Source organism: Populus nigra, chromosome 15 (genome assembly GCF_951802175.1).
Source record: "Populus nigra chromosome 15, ddPopNigr1.1, whole genome shotgun sequence".
NCBI classification, from domain to species: Eukaryota; Viridiplantae; Streptophyta; class Magnoliopsida; order Malpighiales; family Salicaceae; genus Populus; species Populus nigra.
This window is the reverse complement of record NC_084866.1, coordinates 513,262-531,522: the sequence shown is the minus strand read 5'-3', so window position 1 is coordinate 531,522 and position 18,261 is coordinate 513,262. Positions and strand designations below refer to the sequence as shown.

General features: G+C 33.0%; 3 protein-coding genes across 5 annotated transcripts; 1 reads left to right on the top strand and 2 right to left on the bottom strand.

The window, feature by feature from the left end:
* Positions 1-1,797: 1,797 nt before the first annotated feature.
* On the bottom strand, positions 1,798-7,382 carry LOC133673955 (coatomer subunit beta-1). The gene is made up of 5 exons (XM_062094901.1): positions 7,205-7,382; positions 4,103-6,165; positions 3,051-3,560; positions 2,416-2,501; positions 1,798-2,292 (listed from the first exon to the last, which is right to left on the bottom strand). Exons 2-5 carry the CDS (start codon positions 6,149-6,151, stop codon positions 2,088-2,090), a joined length of 2,850 nt encoding a protein of 949 aa, XP_061950885.1. The 5' UTR covers positions 6,152-6,165; positions 7,205-7,382; the 3' UTR covers positions 1,798-2,087.
* A 1,615-nt stretch (positions 7,383-8,997) lies between these two features.
* On the bottom strand, positions 8,998-9,562 carry LOC133674296 (uncharacterized). Its single transcript, XM_062095344.1, has one exon. It carries the CDS (start codon positions 9,313-9,315, stop codon positions 9,112-9,114), a length of 204 nt encoding a protein of 67 aa, XP_061951328.1. The 5' UTR covers positions 9,316-9,562; the 3' UTR covers positions 8,998-9,111.
* Positions 9,563-12,615: 3,053 nt separating this feature from the next.
* On the top strand, positions 12,616-14,574 carry LOC133674942 (uncharacterized). 3 transcript variants are annotated; one of them, XR_009835285.1, is made up of 5 exons: positions 12,616-12,903; positions 12,981-13,048; positions 13,215-13,387; positions 13,678-13,808; positions 14,032-14,574. XR_009835285.1 is itself a non-coding variant. In XM_062096244.1 (3 exons), the coding sequence occupies exons 2-3, from the start codon at positions 13,683-13,685 to the stop codon at positions 14,350-14,352; spliced, it is 447 nt and encodes a 148-aa protein (XP_061952228.1). In that variant the 5' UTR covers positions 12,910-13,387; positions 13,678-13,682; the 3' UTR covers positions 14,353-14,574. The 3 variants fall into 3 exon arrangements, 1 of the variants encoding a protein (XP_061952228.1); XR_009835284.1 differs by having other exon boundaries at positions 12,620-12,903; positions 13,191-13,387; XM_062096244.1 differs by lacking the exon at positions 12,616-12,903 and having other exon boundaries at positions 12,910-13,387.
* Positions 14,575-18,261: the final 3,687 nt, after the last annotated feature.

Here is an 18,261-nt window from a genome sequence, read left to right as displayed (position 1 = left end):
GTCTTGTATGCTATTGTGTTGAAGAGAGGAAGGAAGGAAGGGATGGAAGCAGAGAGCTGAGGAGGTTATTAATTTGAATGCTAGTTGAAACCCATGGGATTTATACATGCATGGATTTGCCTATAATAAGGCATATTAGTTGGCCTTTACTACTTATCCTGTTACCTCCATCCTACGTTGTGGATGATAAAAATACTGCTGCTCTGCGTCATTCCAAACTGCTATGGAGCTGGGCTAGTTTTCTGTTAAAAAAACTGTGTAATTATCAGCTGGCGAAGACACCGAGAAGCAAACATTTGGTAGATTGCTAAAGTAGCCAACCGAATGAACATCCCTGAATTGTTAAAGGATGAATGCAGATGCTATTTCTGGCAATTAAGGCCAGTTTGAGGCTCAAGGGCTAATTAACTTCTGGAAGGTGAAGGAAAGAAGTCAAGTATGAAAGAAACAAGAAGATTTGATGATGATGAGACGAGAATATAGACAACTGGCACATCATATTTGGCCAGGTATTACTTTCCACGAGGTCCTGAGTTTTTGAAATCTACAGTTCTCTTGTAGCCACCATTTCCATTTTTCTTCAACTCCATCAAGAGAAATAGTTGCTGGAGACCATTTTTTGAAATTCTAGAAATGGGAATTCTGCAGACAGAATTGCTTGACAAATGAAAGGAAGGGAGAAGCTTCTTTTTATTTGGATATTTGAGTGTTATCGATTAGTAGGAAAACTGTTTAAAGATAACTGAAACGTACAATAGACAGCTCCTGAATCTTGCTTTGCTTTGTTGCCTTGTATGCTCCTACTGCTTCAGCACAAGATGGGCAACAGTCATCAACAGATATATGTGTGTGTCTGTATATATATATATATATATATATATATATATATATATATATATATATATATATATATATATATGGATGCAAGACAATAGTAACAGAGCATCCTGAGCTTTCAATTGGAAGAATTTAAGGTGTGCTAGGAGAGTCTTGGGCAGATCACTAATGGTTGACAAAATGAAGCCTGGCAAAAACCATAGGAAAAACTATGTATACCAAAAGAAATTATCGGGCCAAGAACATGAACATTGCTTGGGATTTTTAACATCGTTTCTGGTTGAAACGAAAGAAAAAACATTAGTTAACAACACCAATAGCTTGATTGCCATAGAAAATGAGGAACATGTCAATAGTTAGCGGGTTCATGAAGATTCTCTGAGAAAAAAGATTCGAAAGATCATATAAAAATGAAATCGTCAAATGCTGTCAACAATCTAATAAGACAGTACATTCCAAAATTGAACTTTTGACGATCTCAAGCAAGTATCGAAGAGCTGCATTGTTAAGACTCGGATATATATATTCCAGCATGTCTTAACTTCCTAAACTTGATTTATGCTGCTATGTCACTGCAGCAAAGAGATATATATATATATATATATATATATATATATATATATATATATATATATATATATATATATAATTTGGCCTTTTGTCATGACTTTAATCGACAGGGCTCCCATTTATCCGATGCTGGAGAGTGTTGATTTTTGGGTTGACAATCAATCTAAACTATAATTTTATTAACTAAGCTATAATTCTTTTAAAACCATTGCAATGATGTTTCAGGTTTTTTTAAAAAAGAAAAATGAAAATAATGTTGTTTTGGTAAAAAAAAAAAGAGAAGAAAAGAAGACAAGGGGGCATTATTTCTTGAAATATAATTTGCTTGCACACATTCAAAAGACGAATAACAACTCCTGCTATCAGGGGAGCCATTGGGACAAGGTGATAGACATGATAAATCTCTTTAGATTTCTCAAATAATAATAGCAAAAAGAATAATCTCCCCAGAATGGGCATTATGTACCCTCCCATCACATAGCTCCCACCAAATCCATGATTACATTACCAATTTCTTGAAGGAAAAAAAAAATACATAACCAAAACAAAAAAGTTGACCAGTATTTGAGTGTTGCTGCTCCTCTACAACTCAAATATAAAAGGCGCCAAGTGAAATATGGCTTTTTTTAAAAAAAAATTGGCTACAGGTCTGAACAGAAACAGAGCACCCGTGCTCTGCATCAACTGCCTCCCTTCTGCTTAAGAGTGATCTTATCCCCTAAGCTGAGGGCTATTCCCTGGGTCTTGCTCCTTATACGGATGTACCCACTAAGCTTCCCATCCAATTGCTTCTCGATGCTCACGTTGACAAGAGCATCCTCACCAAAAACACTCTTGGCGTACAAATTTGCAGCCAGGAAACCGCAGTCACCATCCAGTGCGGACCTGAAATTCAACCACCCAAGAGAGCGCTTCGTCAAATACCAACAGAAGGACATCAGATCGGTCAAAGAGTCCGTTATCTATGTGTGTATATATATATGGAGCACATAGACTGAAATAACTTACGGTGCGGTGAGACACTTCATATTGGTAGACTTGATGATGTGGTCCAGAAAATCCTTCTCACTTTGGATTATTGTGTTCACAGCGACCTGGAACACGTTATAAGCAAAAACATGATTAGAAATTATTATATATCAATATCAGGATAAGAAGACAATTTAACAGCGGAGTACAAGGAGGAAATGGAGATCAAATCAGGAAACATCCAATATAAAGACAAGCACAACCAGAATTCAGGCAAATTAGAATATCAAAGACAACATCGAATAAAAGGATACTTCCACCAACAGAAATTGCAAAAGAGGATAGTTTAGATTGAAGCCAGCCAAGAAACAATTTTCTCAACTGAAAAACAGAGGAAAATTATACACCAAAATAGCTAAGCCTTTGCATTGCTGCAAATAACAATGACGGCTTCACATCAAGCCACAGTTCAAGTGGCATTCACTCTATATAAACTGAGTGATACAGTTCAGAATTTGAAATTGTCACTCCAGTCGTGTCCCAGTAACTAAAACAAGTTAGGCTTATATCCTTGCACAATGATGCCAGTGAAATTTGAAAAGTCTAGTATCATTGCAGGTGGCATGTAACGCAAATCAGAGTAATAAATAAGTCAAAGAGAATGCCAGGGGTACCTTGTTTTCCCATTCAAACTCCGCCCACATTGACCTGAAAGCTGCATCTGTGCAAACCGCGGGAGAGATGTAATCCATGATATCAATATGGATGTCATTAAGGACAACAACTGTCCGCTCAAGTACATTGGATGCCTCATACACAATATTGCCAAAAATCACTCCTGTCTCTGTTGAGGACACCTTGATGTTGGCCTTTATCTGCCTACTAGACTCGGGAGCTAGGGTGTAGTTCTGGGGCCGCTCAACCAGTTTCAGATCACCCATTGTGGCAAGTTCCAAGCACAAATTCTGGAGAGTTTCTGTTGTCCTGTTGATCACTGTGACATCAAGCACAATGTCATAGTGATGAACTGTCACATAAGCTTCAGCATAAACAGGGTCACTAAATCCTGTGAGCTGAAGGATGCGATTAAGCTTATTCGCATCATCCCCGTCCTTGATGAACTCCCCAGTTGCTCGCTTCAAATCATCTTGAACTTCATCTTCCAACTCCAGCTGACTCATACCCTGAAATTTTGATGATATCACGAACACTTAATATGAATATTTTACTACAAAACTGAAACTTACTGTGATATCAATTAACAGCATCTGATATCAAGCAATGTTTAGACAATCAACTAATGAACTTAAGAGACATGACCATTGAAACATGAGGAAAATATCAACTTGACATAGAAAACATCATAGCGGGAAATATTCACCAGCATCTAATCTTTACTGGAAAAAAAAATTGTAAAGCCTAAAACCGAATCAATCTAAAATCATATGACCCTTTCGGATTATATCAGCAGATCCAACTCTCAAGGAATGAAACGAGTAAACAAGTAACTTTTAAAACGACGGTTCACAAATCAGAAAAGTTGAGATATGCAGATGCTGAGTTACAAGGGGGGAAATGCAGCATAGCTCAAAAACAAATATTAAAGTCATCTTTTCATAACTATCAGTGTATGTATCAATGATAGTGACAAATACTAATAACCAAAATTAGCAGTGGGTCCTAGCAAACTCCTACTCAAAAACTAAAAATTTCAAATCTTTCTTACCTTTCTGCTCTTCAAATGGTAGAAATCAATGAGGTCATCTGGCTGTGCATAAGAAACCTGAGCCTTTGCCTTTAGTTCCTCAGTTTCCCTCAACTGTTTCTCTGAAAGCATTTTGACAAAACTCTGACGGCAAGACTGCAGCCATATCTTCCTGACCTCGTCACCTGTACTGCATAGTAATCTTATGCAAAGGACAATCCTATCATAAGAGTCACAGTCAATTGGGTGTGACAGGACTGGTGATTGCCCAAGTTGTATCATAGAGACCATGATCAACAATGCCTGTGTGGATACTTTGTTTACTTCACCCCTAGAAGGCTGCACCTCTTCCAATCTCAGAACAAGCTTTGTCAAAGTGCACGCCACAACTGCTCCGAGGAAAAAATCACCAGTCAGAAGAAGGGATCTCAAGTTCCCAGCAGCCAATGAACCCTGAACAATGCTTGGAGGCGAAAAGGCAGTTTCAGAAGCAGCACTCTGTGTTGCATAAGTCCCATCAGAAAGAATGGCAGGTCTTCTAGAAGAAACAGTAACAGAACTTGGTTGTTGAGAGTTCTTAGAAGCATCAGTGGGTGCTTCCCCTTCTTCTGAAACTGAATAAAATGGTAGCTCTCCCAGGCATTGCTTGATAGTTGCAATACCACTTTCAACTTCAGAGAGGGATAGGCAATACTCGCCAATAATCCAGAGAGCACAGCAGCAAACCCTTGCAGCTCGTATCTGGTAGAACGTGTCCAACAGTCTTATTATAATTGAAACCCTCAGTTTGGGATTTGTCTCAATTATCTCCCGGACAAATATTGCCACATCAATAGCTGAAGCAACATTACTGTCACCCAGGAAATCCATCAACAGGTGAACCACTGTGCTTGCCACCTCTGGGAACTTGATGGCACAAGAATGGATGGCTTGGATGAGCATCTGCCTGTACTCGCCATTCTTCTCAAGCTCTCCATTTTGAGTCTTCATAACTTCCTTCTTCAACATGAGAACAACCTCGTTGATGTTCCTCGGGGTGATCAACTCAAGGACAATATCTAGAGTCTTTCTCTGAATGTCAAGATTCGGGCTGGATAGTGCCCTAAGCACATCCATTATCCTGTCAACCATGATCTCTCTATGAGAAGACTTGAGCTCATTCAGACGATCAAGAACAATAAGCTTCACGTTGTTGTCACTCTGAGAGAGAAGAAGCTGGCAATAGGTGTTGGCAGCAGCTCTGATAGCAGTAGGTGCAGATGACAGAGAAACAAGTGTCCCAGCACACTCGTAAATAACTGCATTAGAAGGGGCATTCAGCAATGATATAATGATCTTAATGTATTTTCCCTTCTCTCCCCGATTCGTTCTGCACACCTTCCGAATCAACTCTAGGACAACCATCTGCAGCAGTTCACCCCATTCAGAGACCTTATCAACATTGGTCAAGAGGTAATTAATGGCCCGATCTTGATCACAAGTAAATAGCATGAGAAATGCATTCCTCTTTGCTGATTGATCCTGCTCTGTTGATAGAACTTTCTCAATCATTTCAGGAGCATCAACCAAAAGCTGCTCACCCTGAGGAAGCTTATAAATGGACATCACAGCTAAGATAGCATTCCTCCTAATGAACGGATGCCGGTGTTCAAGATTCTGGAGGACTGAGGGGATAAGCGGTTCAATTATTTCTGTCTCATTCAATCGACAGAGAAACCTCAGTGTCACCCCTCGAATGTATTCATTGGGGTGCTGCAGATTGTTCCTCAGGTTTTGGCAAATGAGAATCATCTCTGGTAACACCCTACCCTTCTGGTCCTTCTTGTCAATAATCTCCAGATACAAAAGCAAAAGTTTCTGGACCGTGTGGTCTTCTGATGGCAGGACATATCTGACTATGGTGATAAAAAGCTGTGGTAAGGTTTCCCCATTTAATAGAAGACTAATTGCCTTCTTCATGGCATCAATCTTCGCTGACACATCACTGCCTTCAAGTGCTTCTTTGATCTCTGTAGCTATAGCTGGGGTTCCTTTATCAAAATGCACAAGAAGAGTGCAAGACTTCTCCATCTCTTTTTTATGTCCTGGTAATACACCAAAATCATGTTAATTGAATTCAATATAAGATGAACAGGCAAGAAAAAAAAAGAGAGAGAAAACCGACTGTGAAAAACAAAATGGTGCACAGACAGTGAAAAATAAAATGTAAGGAGCTTCACTGTTCCCTGGGATTGGCTTTGTCTATTTAGAAAAATGCAAAATACCATAAAAATCATGATATATGCATTTCGTTTCTCTATTTCATATTCTTAAGCCAACAGACCACCAATTCTTAACAACACCTACCATTTCCACCTACTCTACAGATCATGACCAATACTTTCTGATAGCATTAACACACTGACCAAATTTTTCTACCTCCATCACAGATCCCACAATAATTTACAGTTTTCATCAACACAGTAATTTCAATCAGCAGGAAACCTAATTTGTAATTAGCAGGAAAATCAAATCATAACTAAGCATTAAAATTTAACAACATTCTCATTGTAACTTCTTCAAATCTCAAACACTACACGATGAGATCACTAATTGAACAAAACAAAAGTTTTACGACAGAATTCTTAATTACTCCCTACTATTTTCACTAGCGGTCCCCAATCACCAAATTTACCTCTATTATAGATCTGGCACGATTAACACGAAATTGTAGCTAAATCTCTGATTAGCATAAAAATCATTTTGTTCAACTAACTAACTACATTACTCAAAAATCAAAATTAGATCTAATAATTAATTAAAAAAACACATTGCAGATCTGCTTAGTCTGAATTCAGATCAGAAACCTAAATGCAAAGCCATAATCAGACGATACGTCGTCGTGTTCTATTGTGAGCCAATGAATAATCTATTCAGATCAGAAACCTAAATGCAAAATCAGAATCAGACGATACATCGTTGCATTCAATAGTCTATTCAGATCAGGAAAAAAAATAGAAACCTAAAGATGAACCAATTCGAGGAGGCATAAACGATAGTAGTAATCATTAAAAACGGCAATCTGTTTGGACTCTGACAGATTCATTTTCTCGATAGAGGATTAGAGAGTAAGAGAGAACGAACCGTGTGACGATGAGATCCAACGAAGTGAGAGATTTGCGTGAAATTGAAACAGCAAACTGAATCGAAACTAGTTAGAAGGGGAGAGAGATTATTTGAAACTGAGTCGGATCAGATCCAGCCCATGTGTTCTTTATTCATAATAAGCCGAGGATGGGAAGTGCAGTGTAATTTTTTAAGTTTGTTATGGTTTTCTTGGTAACTGCGTGTGTTTTTTTTTCTTTTATATTATGTATATTAATTATAATTATTTGTGAAAAAAAATTTAATCCTTAGATTTAAATTCATTTATCATTTAATCAATTTGATACTTCTTTTTGATAAATAAATGGAAGAAAAGAGAGCTTGGTAAGGTAAGAAGATCTAGTTAGCAAAGGAAGGTATTTTAAGAAAAAAAAATATTAAATTGAGAATAGTTGGTGTTATTTTATAAATTATCTGATTATTTTTACAATTTATTATATAGTTTTAATAAATTATAGAGACTAAGTTATAATTAATTTTATTATTTAATGATTGTATATAGTAATATGTATGTGCAATTATTTTATTGGATTGGTTAGACATAACTCGACAACTAATAAATTTAAATGAATTATTTATTATTAAATTAAAAATGACTTGATTATTAATAAATTGCTAAATTAAATCACCAAAGTTTATAATTATTTTTTAGCATGATTTAAATTAATAGCATTAGCTTGGTAATGGTTTCAGAAAAAAAAACACACGCAGTTACCAAGAAAACCATAACAAACTTAAAAAATTACCAAGCTAATGCTATTAATTATAATTATTTGTGAAAAAAAATTTAATCCTTAGATTTAAATTCATTTATCATTTAATCAATTTGATACTTCTTTTTGATAAATAAATGGAAGAAAAGAGAGCTTGGTAAGGTAAGAAGATCTAGTTAGCAAAGGAAGGTATTTTAAGAAAAAAAAATATTAAATTGAGAATAGTTGGTGTTATTTTATAAATTATCTGATTATTTTTACAATTTATTATATAGTTTTAATAAATTATAGAGACTAAGTTATAATTAATTTTATTATTTAATGATTGTATATAGTAATATGTATGTGCAATTATTTTATTGGATTGGTTAGACATAACTCGACAACTAATAAATTTAAATGAATTATTTATTATTAAATTAAAAATGACTTGATTATTAATAAATTGCTAAATTAAATCACCAAAGTTTATAATTATTTTTTAGCATGATTTAAATTAATAGCATTAGCTTGGTAATGGTTTCAGATTTATTATTTTGAACCATGAAAGAAAAATATTTTGTTGGTAAGAAGCTCATATTTAATTTTGAGCCCATTTAATTTTTAGAAAAAATGTTCCATTTTTTAATAATTATATTAGAAAAAATAATGAAATTTGAAGTCATTACTATTTAATTAACAAAATTTTAATATTATATTAAATATTTAACTTCCTCAAAAACAGATTTTAGATGGATAAGATATGATTTCAATGATTCTGTAACATTTTTATCGATTTAATATAAAAAATTAATTTATTTTCCAGGAATTGTTTTCAAAATAAGATTAACATCAAGAAGTTTAACTAAACACTCGAATTTCGATCAGGAAGACTAGCAACGGTGAGAATCCTCACACATCAAATTAGGAAGACTTGTAACAACGGATTTCGATTTCCTTGTTCTACAAATTGATTGAATTGAATATTTTTCAAGGTCTAATTCAGTATGTTAGCAAGCTCTAATACGAACCTCAAAATCATGGCTAGCTGCCAAGCTTTCAATCACACAACAAAAAATATTGAAAAAACTTGCAAGTATTATGTACATCATAATAAGAACAAAAGGTAGCTGCTGCATCTGTCTATGTTTGATCAAGAAGATCATTATTTGGGTAATTACAAGCTCTTAAGTTTTACGACTGGACAGCTAATTTTCTAGCACACAGAGTGCAATAATATCTCTTCTTCGTCTTGAAATATAGAGGCAAGAAGCAAAACCTCCACTGGCTCTCTACATCCATGGCTTGAATCGTCCCTCCACAGTATGGACATGCCCCAGGTGCTGTTTGCCTTGCTACCACCCTCTCATCCTCATCACACACAAATACCAAGCACATCTTTCCCTTTCTTGATTCGAACTTCCTTCTTAATTTCCTCTTCTTGATCGATGATTCCTAGCAGACTGTGGATTTTCTTGACAGGGGTTAGGGTATTTTATAGAGACAACTTGGAGCAAGATGCTTGAGATGTCTGGAAAGATGTAGAAAGCATAGACAGGTAGCTAGGGAAGGGAAGGGAAGGGGAAGGGGGAGGAGGAGAGAAGTTTTGTGCTAACCGTGTGAGTCTAGACGATTCTGACCGACTTGGTTGATTTTCTGTTTATTTCTTAAGATAAGAATCTTTCTGTCATGTCGCGTAAACTCGTTCCATAATTCATTACGGCAGGAAAACGCGTTTAGCAGGATATTTTTTAAAAAATAATTTTTATTTAAAAATATTTAAAAATTATATTTTTTTATTTTTAAAACTTTAATTTAAATATTATCACGTTAAAATTATTTGAAAATATAAAAAATAATTAAATTAAAAATTAAATTAATTTTTTAAAAAAAATACTTATAAATACAATAATAGATTGACTTGACTTGTGTCTATTTAAGTAGTGTTTGAAAATTATAGTGTAAGATATATTTTAAATGTTTTATGCTAGTAAAATATTATTTTTTTATTTTTATATCAGTACATTAAAATAATAAAAAAAATATTAAAAAATATTAATTTAAAGTTTTTAAAAAAATCAAAAATTTTAAAAAAATATATTCCAAATGCACTCCCAAATGTTGATTTTAAAAAAAGTCAACCAAACCCATAGTTTTCAGATCTGGCACAGTCCAAGGTCTAGGTTCCGAGTTTTGACCGAGTCACTGGGTCGCCCATGTCAAATTTTTTTTTAAAATCAAAATGACATCATTTTATTAAAAAAAAATCAACAGGTTGCAACAGGATTTTTGACCGAGTTTTTCAGAGTCAACCGGGTTACCAGATTTTTTCTTCCTCTATTTTTTCTTCAATCTGGTCTGATTCCAGCACCGGGTCAGCCGGATCCCCGATCGGCCCACCGGACTAGGTTTCAAACTATGACACACACTCTTAATGTGTGTTTTCGAAAGTAAATTACTTATTTTTTAAGGTGTTTTTAAAAAATAATATTTTTATAATATTTTTTATTATTATTTAATAATTTTAACCATATGAAAAATAAAAAAAAATATTTTAATTTATTTAAAGATAATCTCAATAACATTTTTAATACTCATCCATGATGAAATGCATTTCCAATGATGTTTTTAATGGGAAATATCTAAACAAAGCCTAAATCTAATATTTTTATCGTGGATTGAATAAGTTCAATCAGATAGATTAAAAAAAATTAATAAAAAAGTTGTTTAAAACATGTCAAGTTGGTAAAAAGGAAAGATTTTTTCATTGACTCAACTTTGACCAATACTGAGTTGACCTATTTAGACATTTCTTATAATATGTTTTTTTACGGTAGCTTATTGAGCTGTTTTGAAGTCCAGTGATTTTCTATCTTGTGCTAAGCCCATTTAGACTGGGATCATGAATGAATTCTTTTATTAAAATAAATATATAAAAAGAAAGAACGTTATATTTCAACATCAGAATTCGGGACCTGCCTCAAATATTTAACCTTGATCAGATTAGCCTTCCAAGAATATTATGCTTCTGCTTATAAGCTCTGGGAATTTGCATTATATTTCCTTTTGATTTTAGCGGTGTTCATAGCTTGAATGTATTTCACTATATATGGTGCAGGCAGAAGACAGCTGCGCTCTATTTTCACTTGCCTGGCAGAACATGTTCCCAAGCAGAAGGTTTTTTGACCGAGGTGGATAGGGTTTGTGTGTTGAAAACAGAACGTTTTCATTTCTTTCTTTGTTTTTTAAGAAAAATGAAAATAAAAGTTATTTAATTATAATACTTGGTGTTCTCGTCTGCAGGTTACACACACACCAGAAAGTATTACAATCTTCAGAAATGTTGCAGCAAAGTTAAATTTAATTTTTCAATAAAATTCGATATCGTGAAGATGATTGCCATTCTTAAAGCCTCTTCCTTTCTGCAAAAGCATACCTTAGACTTTGATGGAATGGATGGTTCTGCTAGACGATCTGGAATATAATATCTGGTATAAAAGCCAATTCAGAATTTAGAATAATCTGTCACAGGAATAATCTAAAGTTTATTCTACAAAGTCCAATAAAATATTGGAGTTCGAAAAAAGAAAAAAGAAAAAAAGCATATTATGATGTTCTAACTTTATCGTTATTTGAACTGGTTACCTTCTCGAGATAAAAAAAAAAAAAAAAGAGGAAGATATTAGAGATGGAGAGGACATGTTCCCTGTCTTTTTTGTTTTAAAATGACAGAAAAATTTCTTTTATTTATTTTATGTTTTTCTCTTTATTCTTTTTCAATGAAACTCGTTTATATCCTTTATGTATACATATGTTTTTTCTGCTATGTAACACTAACCAAATGCAACATAAAATTAGTCCATGATTGGAATCGGTTCTCCTCCTCCTCCTCCTGTGCTTGTTCTTTGATACGGACAAATCCCTCTTTGAAATTTTGAAGTTCGAAGATGTTGCTGGGATATGGAGGAGGCTAGGCCTCAAAGTTCTCTAGACTGGATTCTCTTGGACCATGGTTATTTCTGTAACATGCTGCAGTTCATTTTTTGCGGGCCCTCGTGGACACCTGGGCTTTGGTTATTTCCGTGAGTAATGAAGATGCTTTTTTAAAAAGTGTGAAAGAACCATATCAATCTAATAATTTAAGTTATTAGATGAGGTTCTAATATATGATTTATATTATTTTTTAATATACTTTTTCAAGTGAGAGTCCTTTGGATTTAAAACTTGCACAAATTCATATTATCTTGTGCTTAATTTTTATCAAATAAATGAGGAAGACAAGATTCAAACTCGTGACCGCTTGATCATCAAGACTCTGATGTCATGTCAAAAAACTATTTCAACCCAATAATTTAAGCTATTAGATGAGATCCAATATATAATTTATATTATTCTATAACAAGAAGTAACATGCTGATGTTTATTTTTGGACATCAGAGAAAACATTTTCATTGGTGAAAAAGGAAGGACAAACCTACTTATCCAAATAAGGGAATGTTTGGGAACGCGGCTGCGGCTGCGTTCTCAAAAAAATTGAATTTTTTTTTGGTTAAAATTTAATATGGTTTAGATCGTTTTGATGTGCTGATGTCAAAAAAAATTTTAAAAAAATAAAAAAATATCATTGGCATGCATTTTGATATGAAAAATTATTTGAAAAGAACCCGTAACCACACTGACAAACACACTCTAAATAAAATTGACAGCAGAAACGCACTAGACAAAAGCACCTATCTACCAAGTACAAAATTGCATCTTTTACATATAATACAAATTGAATGTCCTAATTTCCACAGCCTCATTACCAAGGAGCAGCTGATGGATCCCTACAATGTTGTTCGAAATTTCAGTAGAAGCGCGGCATAACTGTATAATCTGGAACTTTAGTGTGTTTTGAGGCTAAACTACACTAGACAGGCTTCTTTCTTGTCAACAATGCAACAGCCACCTAAGTTATTAAAAGAGGGCTCAACTTCAGCAGCCAAGGTATGTCATTAAAAATCATTTCCCTTCTAGTTTCCTGTCAGAAATCTTTGATGGTCATATTTTAGTATGCAATGCAGATGTAGCAGGAACTTTCAAACTCAGTCACAAAACTGAAATCTGAACAGAAGATCTGTTCTAGACAGGGGTTAGTGAAGATGTTTAAAATTTATGTATAATTTGATGTTTAGTACCACAAGAATTGAAACTGATGGGATGTAGCCTTCCAGAGAAATTATGTTTTGGTTCACTGGCTCTCCTAAATCGTCTAATTGTTGCCTGTTGTACAGGGATAACGAAGCTTTCTAATGCAGATCTCTTGAATTTTGCATTTGGTTGTGGTCAAGATGTTGTCTTTGATTTCAGTTCAGTTCCTAAGTTGAAGAGATTTGTCATGGGTGCAAACAAAAGACAGCTGCACTATGTTTTCACTCGATCGGTTGTCAAAACATGTTCCCAGGATGAGGAGTTTGACTGTCAAGACCAGGTATGCAACAACTAGTTAGTGATCGGTTACTCTCTTCAGATTGAAGAAAATGAGACAGTGAAGATAGATGGGATATTATATTTTGAAAGTACAGAAATTCACTCCAAAACTATCATAAAAACAGATTTATTTTTTGTTTATGTCCCTGTTCCTCCAACCAGATATATTTTTGTTCCTTCTATCCTGGGAACCAACCAAACACAACCTAGGAACATGATGTTTTTATTTATTTTTCACTTTTTTTCTCAAGAGAATTATTAATTACTAACAACTGGTGATTTCCGTTGCAGGTTATATGCATACCAGAAAGAATCGCCATCTTCAAAGATGTTGCGAAGTTAATAGCAACACAGAATTTGATATCTTGAAGATGATTGCTATTCTTAGAGCCTTTCCCTCCCTGCAAAAGCTATATTTAGAGGTGAGTGATGTGTGGTGCAATTATCCTCAAAAGGATCCCTTTCTTTGGTTTGAGTCTAATGCCGAGTTCACTTTTAGAGGCTCAGTTCAGATTAGAAATTTAAGACGAAGAGGAAGAGGAGGAGAGGAGGGAGAAGAGCATATATTTGTGAAGGAACTTCATTAAATGTTTAGGCTGGCTAACTTCTGACTCTACTTAATGTCACTGCCTGTTCTAATTGCAGACTTGTTCTTCAGAAGACATGGGCCGAGGAAAGCTTGAGCATAGTGAACATGTCCATAAACATCTGAAGCAAGTTGAAATTGGTGGATTTTATGACACCTCAAACCAGATTGAACTCGCCATTTACTTGTTGAAACATGCTATTTCCCTAGAGCGGATGGTCATCAATCCTGTAGGGAAATATTGTTCTGCGTTGAGGCAGTCCTGGGATGAAGGAGAACGTGAAAAGGCTTATCGAAAACTGCATGAACCTGACGATCCACTGAATGTATCTGAATCTTTAGGGATTCGGCAATCAAGTTTAAACTGTTTAATGTATTAGGATGTGCACTTCCTTTTGCCCTTTTGTGTATGAAGTTCTCTGTTCTTGCTTGCTTTCTAAGCCCTTGTTGAGAATCAACTCTCTTCAATGGCAGTCAAAGGTTCTTCAGAATATAGTGCATGAATCACGTAATTTGGACCCAGTCATCCATTTACCTTTACAAAAAACAATACTGTGTAAGAAAAGATTTCAACAACAAAAATCTTTTAGATTTTGCACAAAGTTTTCCTTTTCTAACATGCTTGTCGCGTTTATCCATGTAGGCAATCGCGCTTCAAATTACGGCAGAGAAAACGCAAAAAAAATAATGATAATGTTTTATAGCTGGGCCGTGTTGGCGAAACCACACAATTCTTTACCATTCTTTTAGCTTTGGGACTGTAATAATAGCAATTAATTTTTAAAATATTTTTTATTTTTAAAAATTTATTTTTGATATTTTAGTATATAAAAACTTTAAATTTTTTTAATTTAAAGCAGATAAAAAATAATTTTTTTTTTCAAAAAGCCTCCGAAGTACATATCTTCATGCTTTTCAACGCATAGTTTTCTCTTTTCAACCATATCTGCACGCTTTTACACATCTTTATTCACAAGTTGATAAAGGGGCAAAACACACTTGCATCTGTTCTTGAGTTTCTGGCTCAGCATTCCATTCCCAGGAAAAGCATGCGAGTCTCCACTTTGAAGATAGCATCAAAGTGTGGGGCAAAGCTGCTCTGGCAGCGTCCATGAATGTCTTTTCGGAGAAGAATAGGTTCCCTCTTCACACACACGTGTCAAACAATCCAAAGAAGCTGCTAAAAGCATAAAGACCACTTTGGTTCGTTCCACACTCTCGCAAGTCCACATCGTACGGCAATACGAGATGATTTTTAAAATTGTTCTATATAAAGTATTTTTTTATTAAATATATTAAAATAATATTTTTAATACTAACCCATCAAATCAACTTAAAAATATAAAAATTTATAATTTTAAACTAAAAATTTTAAAAAATACTATTGAATATATAATTTTTTCTAAAAAAACAATTTAGTTTCGTACAAGCTTATTTATTTTTTAAAAAATATTGGTAATGGTAAAATTAAAGTAGGATTTTGAGGATAATTTTGTATATTCTTTTACCCTTAGAATATGTTTGGTAGTGTAGTAGCGGTTACTGTTTAAATAATTTTTCTTGTTAAAATGCATGTAAATGATGTTTTTTTATTTTTAAAAAATTATTTTTGATATTAGTACACTAAAATGATTCAAAATATACAAACCATATTAAATTTTAACAAAAAAAAATTAATTTTTTTAAAAACATGATTTCTAAAACGTCTCCAAACAATTTCTTAATAATAATTTTTTTATTAAACAACTATATTTCACATGGCTAGTTAACATCTCTATCAATAGTCAAATCAAAACAATATGGGATGGTGTTCGGCGCCGTGTGAAGGAGATTTACCTCAGCATAAGCTTCACCTAATATATAATATATGATCAAGTGTTATTATTATATTAATAATGTCCTTGTTAATTCGATGTTTTGATTGCTTTAGTTAATTATGCATGACGCAAATGCATGATTAAAGCAATGTATTTTCCTTTTCAACTATAGTTTAAGTATACACTCCTAGTCATTCTTAGTATATGTATTTTATTTTAAAATTATGTATTCAATAATTTTTTAATTAATTAATATTTAAATATATATTTTTTTATAATGTGTATGTACTCGCACTCCTATGATGGTAGGATGGACACCTTAATGTTCATTTATATCTGGGAATAATTTTAAAAATTCTTGCAGAATTATCAATTATTTTAAATATATTGTTGTTTCGGACCTCTGATTCAATAATTAACAAGAAATAATTGAGTATAATGCAGGTCAAATAATTACAAGATCCTATTGTTTTGTAAGATTATTCAATAATTACAAGAAGAAATTCAGAAATTTTGTCTAGAGAAAATGACACTCTAATCTAGATCTTTCTACTAATAAAAAGAAAAGGGGAATTACAACTTCTACATCTCAAGTTAATCCAATAATAAATTAATATTTGTAATTAATTAGCATGATCAATATGCTATAGAAAAGTGAAATTAAATTTCAACGAAGTTGTTGAACCTAACTTTAACTGTAGCAATAGTTATAAAATCTAATAGGATATCCCGAGACAACTTTAAAGAAAATATGTTTTAAAAAATAATAAATTATTGATGAAATTTAAATTAAGTGTGGCTAGATTCAACTTAGTTTTTTACTTGATCAGTTGAGTTTTTTTTTTTTTAACCCAAATCAGTTTAGGTCTTAGATAAACTTGTCAAGTTGGTCTGAGTTTTACAATTATATTTATAGCTCAAGTTATGGATTGGACAGATTAATTAGGATCGATCAAAATAATATTATTTTAATTTTTTTTTAAAAAAAATAAAACAACATCATTTTAAAAGAAAAGAATTTCAAACTAGGATTTAATTAAATTACAGTTGATCCGCTAAGTCATTTAAGTTTAACCAAGTCAACAATAATCTAATTTGTTTAAACTTAACCTGGGTCAGGTTTCGAGTTCACTGCCAATTTAAACCGAATTTAAAGGGTGTTTAGAAATGTGGTGGCGATTACTTTTTAACATGATTTTTATCTAGAAATATATTAAGATAATATTTTTTTATTATTTAAAAATTATTTTAAATATTAGCATATTAAAACGATATGAAAATATAAAAAAAATTAAAATAAAATTAAAAATTAAAAAATTAAAATGGTTCCCAAACGGTGCTAACAGTATTTGTATCATTTTTGCTTTGGCTTGAAGAAAGAAGATGAGCTGTTGTCTACAAGTCATACCTAACAAATCAAGCAACAATGAATGTGTGGATGGTCTACGTAGCCCGATTCACAAATCATTATCCATCTTTGACAGAGACGTACTTCAATTTTGAAGTGTTCATCACAGTTTCGACTCTGATCATATCAGCCAGAAAAAAATAAAATAAAATAAAATAAAAATCACACCCAATATTGTTTCAATTATTCTAATAGAATAGAATAGAATCCAATGCCCAGCTCGTTGATTATACTTCAAACCAAATGTTGAAGGACAAAGGAGGAAAAGGACTGGTGGGTGGCCTCTTTTATGACACAAAAGCAGGTACCTTGCATAATTATTGTTCGTTAAAAACTTCAAGAAAAATCTATGAAATTGCATGAAACCAAATTCTCTTCACACTTAAAATGGGAACAAAATAATTTCATACAAGGTGGAGAGAAAAAACGTGTGCTGCCTTTCGAACAGGGCACGAGGAGAATTTTCATACTACTTTTAGTAAGTTTTTTTTAGTGAAAAAAAATAAAAAAACTTCAAAGGGTTGAAGGCAACATGTAAAGAATATTATTAAGAAAAATTTAATGTAATATAGAGAAAGGATGAGCTTGAGATATAAGTTATTTTAAAAGTGTGGTTGTGGTTGCTTTTCAAAATACTTTTCGTGTCAAGATACATTTAAAAATTATTTTTAGATTAACGTATCAAAACAATTCAAAACATACTAAAAAAATTAATTTTTAACAAAAAGAATTGAATTTTGAAGTAACAGTCTGAATTGATATTTAAGTTAATCCAATAATAATTCTTTATTGTTAAAAAAGAAATAGTTAATTTTTTCTATCAAGTTTTAAATTTAAAATTAAATTAATCTCAAATAAATTTACTTGATACATCAACCAAGATTAGTTTAGTAATTACTTATTGATTACATAAATCTTTTTGGAGTAATTTCCTTGTCACCTACTACCGATAAGGCATGTCTATACATGAAAGAGAGAGGGAAGAGGGAACCTCAAATTATCACGTAACCTCTCACCCGATCCTCAATTTTGTTTCAAGACCAAAAGCTTTGTGGTTAGGTCTC